At 34.5% G+C, this 13,575-nt stretch overlaps 2 protein-coding genes across 4 annotated transcripts in view; both read right to left on the bottom strand.

The window, feature by feature from the left end:
* Positions 1 to 3,025: 3,025 nt before the first annotated feature.
* LOC108969857 (bromodomain-containing protein 4B-like) lies at positions 3,026 to 4,945 on the bottom strand (the record flags this gene model as incomplete). Its single annotated transcript, XM_018934841.1, has 1 exon — positions 3,026 to 4,945. A coding segment is annotated over one exon (237 nt), but the record flags the coding sequence as incomplete, so codon positions are not given.
* The window catches only part of LOC108969856 (B-cell lymphoma/leukemia 11A), a 51,464-nt gene continuing 42,747 nt past the window's right edge, over positions 4,859 to 13,575 (bottom strand). For all 3 annotated transcript variants that reach the window (XM_018934839.1, XM_018934840.1, XM_018934838.1), the window contains 3 exons: positions 13,264 to 13,452; positions 12,927 to 13,202; positions 4,859 to 7,650 (listed from right to left, as the gene is read on the bottom strand). In XM_018934839.1, the coding sequence (XP_018790384.1) occupies positions 4,946 to 7,650; positions 12,927 to 13,202; positions 13,264 to 13,452 (3,170 nt within the window). In that variant the 3' untranslated portion in view covers positions 4,859 to 4,945. The remainder of the gene's footprint in view (positions 7,651 to 12,926; positions 13,203 to 13,263; positions 13,453 to 13,575) is intronic.

The raw sequence follows: 13,575 nt of genomic DNA, 5'->3' as shown, positions 1-13,575 counted from the left end.
TACTTTAAAAGCTAAGTTATTATTTACATATATAGCAAAATTATGGAAAATTTCAGATTTTTTCGGAATATTACTCAATTTAATTATAGGTATTATCCGAAAACTTTGTTTTTCATTTGAAATAATCAGAACATTTTTCAAAAGCAAATACAATCAATTCAAATCGTTATTTTAAAATTTTCGAGAAAGGTTTAACAATAGTTAAATTAAGAAAAAACATTAGTGAATGAGGTTTTCATTATTATTAAATGATCGTATCGAACTGCGAAGTATGTATGTATGTATATAAGGTAATTGCACGTGAAATTTGTCGGACTTAGTAATATTACTTGAATACATACATATATAGGTATGTACATATGCGTGTATGTATGTATGTATGTATATTGTACATGAATACCAGACTAACTGAATTAACCTTAAATGAAATTAAAATAAGGAATGAATGGTTTTGTAGTGATTACCATAAGAATTAAAAATGACTTCAAAATTCCTTATTATACAAAGTATCGAAACGGTTCAACATACATATTTTACAAATACCTTTAACCAAAAAATGTGAAGAAAAGATAAATCGTCCGCCAAACAACTCTGATCGAAACTTGTTAAGCCCGGCGCTGACAAGATTAGGCCACACTTACTTGAATTTCCATTTGTATCCCCTCTTTCAATAAGATTACATAATTGTTATGAAAACGTTTTGTATATTTGGCTTTGTTAGTCTAATGTGAATATGTACAAAAGGGACAGAATCACCTGTTCTGTAGCTAAAGAAGACCAAGTACAAAGTCTACTATGAAACGTCGCAAAGAAATATATTATATGTATGTATTTAAATATTAATAAAAATGTGTCATTGGAGACGTTTACGAAGTGAAAACTGTGTTTCAAATTATCTTTTTGTCAATTACATAACGAAAGTATATACTAAGTCCATTTAGATAACAAACTTTATAGGAATACTCCTTTTTGAAATAAATTATTTGATAAAATTTTAAAAGTTATTTAATRTAATAACAAAAATTATGATTTTTTAGTAATATGCAAATGTAAATCGAATCATTTGTGTCTATTTATAGTATTTTCCCCGTTTCGCCCATTGCGTGGTGAATATTTCACATCAAAGTTATATTTTTCATTGTTCCCTCATATGAAAACTATAAATTAGTACTTTTTAACACGTGTGCATTCTCTACTAACTAACAGTTTCTGCATAAACATTCGTTGCTATAATAAATTCTTAATATAATTATGGCTCATTATATAGTTAGTATAGCATGCTTTTAGGCGTCGCGAGGATCGCCGTTCATTATAGCAAAAAATGCTTACAAATTACCAAGTCGCAATTACACCACCCTGTAAGTCCTACAGGGAACAGAAATTGAAATAAGTACAGAGTGCTCTCACATGATCAATCCATGAGTATGGCCATTCATATTCCTTTCCTTTTGAAAATAATTAATAAATTCTTTATAACTAAGTATTTTAAGATTAAACTTAATAAGAATTCATAAATAGTTTAAAATTTAACCTTAATCATTTTAAATGTACTAACTTTTGCTCGCCATAAATATGCTCAACTTATAGGGCATGAAACTTTCTTGTTTCATATAATTTCTTAGTTTGAATATTTGTGGTTGTCAATATAGATAATTTGTTTCATAATATATTCTCATTTCGGTAATTTCAAATATTTTTGAAACATATGAAGAGTATAAGTTTATGAATGGGAGCGCAAATATGATAACACATTCACAAATACACTTACGGTAATGTTTTTATCTCCACTTTCGATCTTCTTTCAAGATCTCCACTTGTATTTTTCTGTGAGAACACTTTATATAAAGTAACATGGACGGCTGCAGGTGTCCATATGTATGTATATTCTTCAATTATATTTTTAAATTTGGTTAACTTGCAAAATGATTTTATAATACTAGAAAAATATATTTTTCATTTCAAACCAAGCAGATCTCACATATGAACATCGCTGTATTTTTTGTCCGCATGTCAATGTTGTAAGGAAGGTTTGTTCGACAACGAACCGGAGTAAAATTGTGGTAGTGGTAAAAAAAATTATATTTTCATAAAAACAGGAAGATAAGTACCGATTTCCTTACCCATAATAACTTAGCCAACTAAAGTACAGTGATTTTGTGCGATTGGATTGAATACGATCTTGCTATCTTGTACAATGTGTCCTAAGTTGCTACAATTGTATTTTGCAGAATGCTTTGTTATTGTGAAATATTAGTTTGCTTTAGTTTTTGATTCAGATGAACCTTTATGTGAATAGAGAGAACTAAACTGAAAAACATTGCATTATAATAGATACTTAATCACCAATAATACTTTCAACTGCTTTAGGCTTCCTTGAATTCAATTTTGACTAGGTACTAAATATATCTTTGAGTTTGGGTCAGCCCCTCAAGTAATGGTAGATATCATGACTTGAAGAAACATTGGTGACGAGTCTAATGAAAAAAGACCAAAATTATGCTCTATTATCCAATACGTGACTATTGTCAGTATCTAATTAAATTATCTTCTGTTCACACCAACTATAAATCGTCAAAATTACAGTTAATGTCAGTGTAATTTTGTGAATTTCTAAGTATGAAAAATATATATTTCTTTGCTAATAATGTTGATGGTATTCATTTAGCTCATCGGTTCTAAATTTCGATATACACCGATTATGCACCTGATGAATGAAGGATGTTGTTATGCAGTTTGGTCGAAAGCGTAATAATCATTAAGCTAATAATAAAACATTGGAGTTGATCTTACCAATTTTAATTTTATTTTCATTTTTACTTAAAATCTACTTTTATATGTAGCTACATAATTCTATAACTTATCCTTGCACACACATATAAAATACTTGAAACATTATATTTACATAAATTTTTATATATAAACGTACATCTGTATACAATTGTTTATCGTGATTAAATTCTTGTTTTTTTGTTATTTTTGCTCGTTAAAAATCATAAGGTGTTATTATTATTTTTTTTATTAAATAAACATCGCTTTTAATGTAAACAATTCAATATATTTTCTTTAAATCATAATCGTACATATGTATGTAACATTTGACATTGGTAATTAGCTAAAATGTTCGCGCTCTTTACAAGATGCACACATACACTCGTCCACAGATACATGCATAAGTTACTCTTTATAAATATTTTATATAAATTTATGAATACTCTTGCGCGCAACAAACACTCCTATTTATTACAAGATTCCGTTTTAAGCCAAATACATTTGTAATAACTATAAAAAAATCATATTAAAATTTATGTATAATTTTTTACATAACATTTAATTATTATATTTTCATAATGCCTGATTTGTATTGGGAATAAAATTAACTTAAAAAAATCGGACTGGATCTCAATTAATATTGTGATCTATAAATAGTTTGCTTTAAATAAACAAAGGCCATTGGTGAAATGATAATAATGAACAAGAAACCAGTTTTAAAATTAATTAAAAAATTAAAAATTAATAAAAATTAAATTTAAAAGTGATTACTTGAAACATCTTTTGAGAACTACATTTTAAAGAATATAATTCGGATGCGTTTAAAACAGCGGTGAAGCACGAATACATGCAAATTGAGTTTAGTGGTGTCCACCGGTGATCTAAACCCATCCCTTTTATCCACACAAAATTGCCACTGAACGTTAGCGCGCAAAATGTTATGATCTGCTCGGATGCAATAATTAATTAGAAGACCTCTAGTACTATTATAGACAATAAGAAAGCATTTCCACGGTAAAAATTATAAAACAATTAACATTTTGAGAGTAGATTGAAACAAATTTTTATAAAAATATATTACAAATGTGTCACTTATTCGCTATATACTATACGTACAGATGTGTACGTACGCACATATTTGTAATTTCTTAACCCGAATTTCCGGTGAGCTTGTACACATAATGAAAAGAAAAAATTAAATTATAATATTCACGCAATTATTTCAGTCTTGGATATATGTACTTATAGAGCCTTGTCTTTCAATTGCGTTGTATTGTTCATGATATCAAAAACAGAATACTAAAAGTCGAACATATTGTATTTAGTGCTATATATTTTTAAATATTCATATATATTTATATTTTCTAATAATTCACAATAAAATATTAACAAGTACACAATTCGTTAAAATCTATTCAACCTCAATCGGTCTTTCGAAAGTACTGGTAGTATAAGGTTGGGTAGATTATTCTAAAAACAAAAACAGAAAATGTTATTGTTTTAATACAACTTATTATTTAAATTTCTTTTTAGTTTTAAATATACATTTATGTACATGTGCAAATAGTGTGTACATAAGTCACTGGGCTTGAAAAAAATTTACACTGGGAAAAAATAATCTATTACAATTTCAAAGTATTTCACATATTAATTAAATTAAATGTAAGTAAGTCGATAAGGCAAGTAAGGCCAAAAAATCAATGGATAACATCCATATATAATACATACCATATGCATAGGGCATGACCATATGAGCGAACGTATGTATGAAAAAATGTGAGAAACTTATTGCATACTTAATTTATATACATTTATTTAGATTATTGCTTTGGTATCGAATGCCTCTGGTTGTATCTCATAAAAAGAAAGTATATGCGATCAAAAAGCAAGTGTTCAGTGCCGTTGCGACGTAAAGGAAATCGAAACAATCGAAGAATCTTTAGAAAATGCGCGACATCATACGATTTGCCGTCGATAACTGTTGAGACTGGCTATTTGGGGGCAAGGCATGCTGTGTATGATGGTGGTGAAGGTGGGAATCGAATGGAAGATGTTGATGCTGATGTGATGGTGGCAGGGGTGGCAATAATCGTGATGGTAGGTGCTGGTGATGAGGACTATAATTTATAGAGCTATCCGGACCGCTGGTTGTGTTTCCAATCCAAGGAGGAAAAAGTCATGCCTCTTCCTTTAATGAGATATGATGTGTTGGTAGATTTGTGGGCAGATTGGTATCGTTATCGCCACTAATGCTACCGGGCAGTGAGGTATTGTTGCCAGTATTGCTGCCAGTGATGCCAACGTATTGGGATGGAAAGGAAGAGAGTGAGCTTGCAGGTGATAATTGCGCTGGTAATTGTGATTGGAGATGTTGAGCCGCAGCTGCCGCTTGTGCTGCTGCCACAGCGTTTGCAGCGTTTGCTGCAGCTGCTGCTGCTTTACCCTGATTGACAACACATTTGCGCATGTGCTTTTCCAGTGTTGACGGAACACTAAAAGGCATATCACAGAAACGACAACGGTAAACGTCTTTACCAGTGCGTCCATGCGTTTTCATGTGGCGGGTTAATTTTGAACTTTGCGCGCAGGCATAGGAACACAATTCACACTTGTATGGTTTTTCTCCCGTATGACTTCGGCGGTGAACGGTGAGGTTAGAGCAGTTTTTAAAAACTTTACCACAGAATTCACAAGTGTCATTACGTTGCCGATTATCTTTTTTTAACATTTGATTGTGAAGCATTGAGTTAGCAGTGCCAAGACCCAATGGTTTCATTTTGAGATTCTCGAAAATCGAATCATTCCGATGCAGAGCTGACATATTCCACCAGTCATTGCCATCCATTTTAACTCGTTTAGATAGTTCGAATGGGTTTTGAAATGGATTGAATAGGGGTACTTGATTTTGGCCATCAGGTTGAGGTGATTGCTGAAAAATGTTCTTCGATAGCTCATCCCGGAGGCGTAATGCAGTTGGGAAGCCATTCAATTTATCAGATACGTGCGATATTGCTGAATTACTTGAGTTGTTATTGTCTCTATCCTTATTTGTTAAATATTTGAATTTTCCAGACTCCTGCAATGCTTGTTTGTATGCTTCGGAGTATTGTGCTATATTAGACAAACCAAATTTGTCCATTAGTTCACCTACCAGCGATGTAGGACCAGTACTTGTAGTTTTTGGACTTTCACTTTGTATATCGATCCTATTACTAACGCTTAAGTCTTCCGCTTCATAATCGATATCTTCTCCATCTTCGATATCGTCCTCCTCGTCATCTTCCAATCCGTCTTCGTCAATGTTTTCTTCCTCCCCATCGATTTCCGTTTCTCCTTCGCCTTCAGCCTCTCCGTCAGCATCGGCGTCAGCTTCTGAATCTCCAGCATCGTTCGAACCTATAGAGCCAGCATTACTTGTGCCATCTTCTGGGCCACGATGTATTCTCATATGCTTCATCAGTTTATTGATATGGGAACACTCAAATTCGCAGGCTGTGCATTTGTATGGCTTTTCTCCGGTGTGTATTCTCTGATGAATTATCAAGTTATTTTCAAATCTAAATTTCTTTTCACAGTATGCACAAGCAAACACAGCAGCATTCTCTTGGCTGGGCTTTGAAGGCGGTGTAGAAGCTGATCGAGGCGTAGAATTGATGTTTTCGATTTCCTGCTTCATAGAATCACTCTTTTGTGGAGGAGTTAGAGAATGTGGTCTCGTATTGTTTGTCACAGGAGTAGGAGGTAGCTGGGATGGTGATGGGCTCGCAAAATGAGGCGATTGCTTTTGTCGTGGACTCGGCGAGCTCGAGTTAACAATATTTCCAGCCCCAGGACTTGTTGTTCCTGCAAGCTGACGCAATCGCTGCGAGTAAAAATCCATCTGAGGCTCAAGATTTATACCAGTCTGAGACCCCACCTGGTTGGCGGTATTCTGTTGTGGAAGAATTATTGGTGGAGGTGGAAGTGGTGTGGGCGGCGCTGAACCACGGTGGCTATTACTATTTGAAGGAGGTCGTGATTCCATAGGGTTGTTCGAGGATCCGTTAGTACCTTGACTAAATTGAGAAACTCCAGAGTGTGGGGTGGAGAGTGAACTTGCTGCTGCCACAGCAGCTGCTGCTAAATTCAAGCCATGATGCCTAAATTGCTCAGATACAAGTTGTTCCATTCTGTAATGGTCGGGATGGGGTCGCGAAAATAGAGGTGTGACAGTAGGAACTACAGGGTTTTGTGCCAAAGAAGGTGGTAAAGGCATTCTCAGCAGATTAAAAGGATTTGCGTGCATGTCGGGCGGCGGCAACAGCGTATGATGCCGCATGCCCGCAGCTGCAGCGACCGCTAAGTTTTGAGCATTTTGCATTGCTGTTGTAAGATTGCTTTGTTGTTGTTGCTTATGTTGTTCAACCGCTGCCGCAGCAGCAACTGCTGCTCGATGTTGTTGAAGTTGTTGTTGGATTTGTTGATGTTGCTGTTGGACAGCATTTGAGTGACCACCACAAGTAGGGGCTGGTATGCCGGTAGAAGAGTTGTTACTTCCATTACCGCTGCTATTGCTACTAATGTTGCAGTTTGTACTCGAGTTATCAGTTTTGTGTGATTGGTGACTGACGGGCGGATATAAGGAAGAAGCGGCGGAGGGTAAAGTCGATAAGGGCTGTGCACTTGATTTCGCTGAGGTTATAGTTGGTGCCGATACAGGCACAGATGCCGATAGAGGCAAATTCGACAACGCCGGATCCGACACTAAATCGGAATTCGGAGATAGAGAGGTGGGGAGTTCTACATATATCTTAACATCATGCGAATGTTGCACATGCTGAATTAAGCGCCAAGCAGAAGTGAAACGAGTCTTGCATGTGGAACATGTATAATTGCTGGGTTCTGAAAAGACATAGTAAAGAGATTTTTAATTAGACAATTAATTTTTTATCACATATACTGCTTAGCCTTTAGGTGAAACCACTGTTCATAAAGCTTGATAAGTTACATTAATATAACTACAGAAAGGTTTTCTCTAAGAGCGGTTAATCAAGACGAAAGTATTTAAAACTTGTTATGAAATTTCCACATACTTCTATGCACATCTAGTTAGCTCTATATTTTGGAATCTATACTTCAAGAACAATATTTTCTAAATTCTGTCATCCCTTCCTCACTCATTGAAAATAAGTGTACACATTGTCAATATACATATGGCATCTTAGTGAATATTTAAATAAAAACAAGCTTGTAGGTATGTAGTTGGGGCTCACCTCTCCCACTTCTTATCTAACAATGTTCCTAATACAAAGAAAAGTGTCGCGCTTATTGCATACAAATGATCACCAATTACGAATGTTACGTATCGGATACTTGTATATTTTCATCGGACGTCATCCCCTCTTCTTATCTACAAGTAAATATGTATGTGTATATATTCTTAGCAAAGAAGAGTCCAATGTGTTAACGAACCACAAAGTAGTGGATGAATCGAGCGGTTTGTAGAACATTTCCCGCATTTATTTGCGGCCGCTCCAATTTTTTATTTCACTTTTTATGGGTTAGCCATATCCTCGAGCACGTATGTAGACATAATAGGTGTATGTTGTCTTGAAAGTGTGTGTATGTGCCGAGAGGCATATGTTCGCACATATCAGGGCGACACATTGCGGTATCCATTGGTTTGCAAGTGTACATCATCGATTGACAACACACATTCATGGCCAGACCAATACAAGACCATGTGTATATACGTATGTATGTGCCCGTGTATTGCAATATCGATGCTTTTAAAATTCACAACGGTGATGACAGTGCCAGATGTTCCTGCAAAATGAATAATTGTAAATTCAACTGTGTAATGTTAAAGCGAGGAAAATCCATCCTGTAAGCTTTTCCGTAAGAAATAACTGCCGTAGGAAACTTCTGATGAGAAGTTTAAAATTAAATGGACAATTTCACATGTGTAACACATTTGCGATGCCACAAAATTTTCACCCTTGGTATTAAGCTAAATCAGCTCTGAGCGAAATCCATTTAGTACACATGTGTTTGCGGTTGTGGCTTTTATTGCTTTGTGTACAGTATGCCATTCCCTAACCATTTATCCTGATAGTGAAATTGTAAGAAAAAGCGGTTGATGCTTGTGTATACAGAGGATTTAACGGCAATTCGCCGAAAAGCTACTGACCATAGGCGGCAATTATTGATCTCCAATCACTAAATAGTGTACCGAAGAAAACTGTTCGCAGCACTTTCATTCAAACAAAAGCCCTTGCAAAATTCACTCGATAGCTTATAACTAAAGCATGAAGGTGAATAGTGTTTTCATGTACATATGTACATACATAGTATGTGTTCGTAGGAATACATGTATATTTTGCATTCTGTGAGCATCCTTTCTAAATGTGGCAGTGTTCCTTTTCTTCTTGCAAATGACATCCTCTGGCATCCTTCGCTATCACATGAATAAACAATGTCAAAGGTGAAAACTGCGTTACATGATCTCCGGAGATGATGGTATAACCCCGAAGCCCCTCTGTACCGCATAAGCGGGTAACTTTAGTTCATTAGAGGAAACTCCTTTTATTAGGGTTGGCGAGTATGTGTGTATGCACATATGGACCTAATGTCGTATGTTTAAGTGACAGCAGTGGCAACATGCAAATGAGGCAGCAACGATGACAATTGCTGCTGATCGCAGCTAAAACATAATCGCGCGAGTATCGTATTGACAACGAGCGCATGTCATGATGAAGGGCATGTGCAAGAGCTCACACTATTTCGGGTAGGTATATGTGCGTGTATTTATTATGTTTGAGTGGCGTTGCACAAGCGTGAGCGGCGGACGTGCCAATAATTAAAAAGGGTTGCATGAAACCTTTTTGGATATTCATACATATACATACATATGTACATTTATGTGGATATGTGAATGTGCGTACATAAATTAATTTTTATAGAGAATCCTTCACTTCCACTTTTTTTTTGCATAAATTACAAGAAAAAGAGTGTTTGGAAAGGTCGACATTTTCGTCGCAAATGGAAATAAATATAGAAAAAGGTGAAGTTTCTATCAAATAGATTAACATGTTTGAGTTGCCCCTATTTGCGTACATTTGTCTATTCTTTGAAGTCTTGGTTGAGTTTGTTGTCTGACACGAGCATGTCACGCGAATAAATATTGGTGAATACGGTTAAAAATTGAATACCTCGTATGAATTCACATATGTATGGATGTAGGTGCATATTAAACACATTAAAAAGAACTTTTTGCACTGGATTTAATGTTGTTTTGTTTCCATTCCTTTTTAATATTTTTTCATATATTCTGGTTTTGTACCTCATATTTTTGCATTGCCAAAAACTTGTCATCAGCTTTATTATACTCTGCACGCATATACAAAAGTATGCATATTATCAATATAAAACAATCGCAAAATTTTACTTATTTGCCTGCGAATATTCATAGTAAAAAATATCCTTAACTACCTCCTTTAATCCATATTCCAATAACAGCGGGGTCACTGCGTTTCCGTTGTAAGCATCTCAAGAGCAAGTAGCAACGGAAATGCCAAATTGACAGAACAGCCGACCGCCTGTAGTTTTGATAACAGTGCAGAACAACGAGCAAATCGTACACAAACTGGTGAATGGGTTAAACCCCCACACGATGCGGTAATTGTTTATGGTGTTTTATGTTGCTAAGCCTGTTGTTAGTACTATAGCACATATATACATATGTACGTAAGTGTATGTATAAATACATATGTATGTACACGCATTTGTTTGTAAGTAGCATTCTAGCTGGGTTAATCGGATTTTTCATATGTGCTTCATTTTTGTTTTGTTAGCGAAGGTGATTATAGCAGATTCATTGTACCTTCTATCGATCTTATAATGGACAAAATATGAATAAACGGATATACTCGTACATGAAGATAACCATGAAAATGAAAACAACTAGTGTTATAATATCTTAACTATAAAAAATACCAAACAATTTTTCGGTTAATAAAACAGCAAAGTTTACCGAAACAAGTGAATATGTTTGGAATTTAACCTGTCCAAATATTACTAGCATCTAATACTAATAAACCTTTCTAATCCGTGATTGAAAGTGCTGATGCTCCTTCATCTTTTTATAACCAACTTGTAACGGCCGCCTCTTTAGCTTACAACTCTGTGACATTATCATTTAGTCATCCAATCCATTGTATTTGATACTCTAGATAATACTGCATAATATAACATTTATAATAAAAAAAATAGAAATTGTTTTTCGATTCCACTCTATGTAAAATTGCAAGTCAAGGGATTAGGATATATACAAAATCCTCATACCCGCACGAATCATTATCAACTGACATCTTTTATAATTTTATTCTGATAACAATAGCTAAACAAAAATAATACGTGCTTTACAAATATTATTAGTTTTAAATTTAAAAATAATGCAACATTTAATGTATAAAGTGGAACAATTATTTTGCCGACGGGTATCTTAGATATACGAGACATAATGTAGATATAGATTTTATAATTTGTTGCATGAGTAGTTCAAGTTCACATGTTTTATAGTTTGCTCTGGAAAAGACATCCCAATAAAATAATAAGCATTCAGTGCATAGTTGCAGACAATTTTTATAGACAATGGAATACAGAGGGTTAAAGTTGCAAAAATGTGCAACTCCATCTAAGGCTGCTTATATTCCTAAACAACAAGAGTAACAATAACTCTTTTTCCACTTTTTTATTACAATAGTATGTTCTTCGTAAGGAAAAACAAAGGAACTTCTATTGTACTGACATCTCAAACTCAAGACCAAGGCATTGTTAATGCGTATGCAAGTGTTTTGTGCAAAGAAGAGATTGTTTTTGGCCGGCAGTGCGTACTCGTCATGCTTTCACGTACAATTACTCACGTTCAGTTTGTGGCAGGGCTAGGACTAATATGTGTGGCTTTTGATTTACACATGTTTGTACAATTTGTGGAGGCAGGCAATAAGGTCTTTCGACTCCAATTGCCCGAAAATATAATGTATGTACCCTTATGTGTTTGCATTTATATCTGGACGATTTAGACTGTTGAATCGCATGCACAATTTCCCTTCTATTGTTAATAAACAAGTCTTAAAGGATCCGCTTTTATTATGTCATTGTTTATCAATTGTGAATTTAAATCAAGAAAATAAAAAAATTTAAAGATTTGACTTCTAATATATTGCTCGGATCAGTTAGAAGTGACTAGGGACGTTGAAATATTTATGTATATTATATAATAAGATGTGATATTTGAAATAAAAATTTAGAACCGTTACTCATTCCAACTGACCAGATTCTACTTTGATGTTCTTTAATGTCTGCTCAACTTTCAATTAATCATACTTATATATTATATTTACAAGCATACTGGTTATATTTGTTATGTATATTTGTATGTACAAATATTGAATAAAAATTAAGTTTTTGTACTTGGTTGTCACATAAATGAAGATAAAACTAATTAAAGAAAAAGGTTATTCAAATTGAGAAGCTCAAATAAAAACATACGTACAGACATACTATAATTGTGTGTAGTATATCCACGAAATTCTGCCCCTTATCATCAATGAGGGCATAACCATTACAGATAATTCTTATCTGTTTTGAACTCATACTTAAAAGTTCAGATTAGCTTTTGATGTCAGGCTTACCTGTTTTTATTTGGCAGGATCTCGATGCTCACTGCATTTTTGAAGGGTGAAAATCAGAGGTCAAGAGTGAAGTGCTCTCATACCTACATACACACCTCCATGCATTTGTTCGTATGTGTGGCTATTGTTTTTCGGTTGACATACTACATGAGTTTGGCTTTTTTCTTGCGTTGACATATCAAATAAATCTTTAACATCAAAAACATTTTTGCCAGGAATTCTTTTTAAATTATACATAGCGCTGTCAGTCAATCGCTGTATGTACCATTGTAGAGTGAATGCCAGTTCGAACAGAAAAATTTTAACTATTAAATTCTGATATGCTTTCCCTACCTCTCTCTCTCCTCTCCTTTATTAACCAAAGTGAATGTGGCAAACCCGATTGCATTATTTTAGCTGGATAATTGTAATTAAATATGCATATATGTGCATATTTCCACGTTTTACATTACAATTTCTGTTAGTAGCGTTGAGCATACATACCTGTATGTAATGTGTTGGATTCCGCGTCAACCACTTCGATTTTAGGGCGTTTCGGTAACGGCTGCCCATCGTTATTGTCCTGGTTGGAATCATTTGCATGCAGTGCAATATTTATGTTCACTTCATCACTTTGCTCTTGTTCCTGCTTTATCCTAATATTATTTGTTTTTACTACATCACTTCCTACATACGACTCGGTTAAGTTATTGTTTGCATTTTCCAAAGATGCGCTCTTCTCTACAGCCCCTTCATTTCTGGGAGTTGTGTTATCATTTTCTGTTATGAATACCAGAGATATAAATCTAAGTTTAATGTTGATGTTAATATTTTAACTTACCGTCCACTAAGCGCTTAGGAGTACTGGACGCGCCATCAGCTAAAAGATCCGCAGGGCTTGGAGGCGGCGTATGTATTCGTGATCCAGATCCAGAAGTTTTGCGACTAATTATTGGCGCCGATATCGAGGGTCTTCTGTTGACTAAGCTTAAAGGTCGGCCATCGTCCGTATCCCTATCGGTCGAAGGAGCTGAAGAAATTTTCAATAAAAAATTGCAAAATTAAATTTATTTCTTATTAACTTTCATAAATATTAATTTATGTTGCCTGTTATATGTATATATATATTATATTCTATTATTTTATATTTTTA

This window comes from Bactrocera latifrons, unplaced genomic scaffold, assembly GCF_001853355.1.
Source record: "Bactrocera latifrons isolate USDA-ARS-PBARC rearing strain unplaced genomic scaffold, ASM185335v1 scaffold_268, whole genome shotgun sequence".
NCBI lineage: Eukaryota > Metazoa > Arthropoda > Insecta > Diptera > Tephritidae > Bactrocera > Bactrocera latifrons.
The sequence above is the reverse complement of the archived record's forward strand: the minus strand, read 5'-3'. Positions and strand labels throughout refer to the sequence as shown.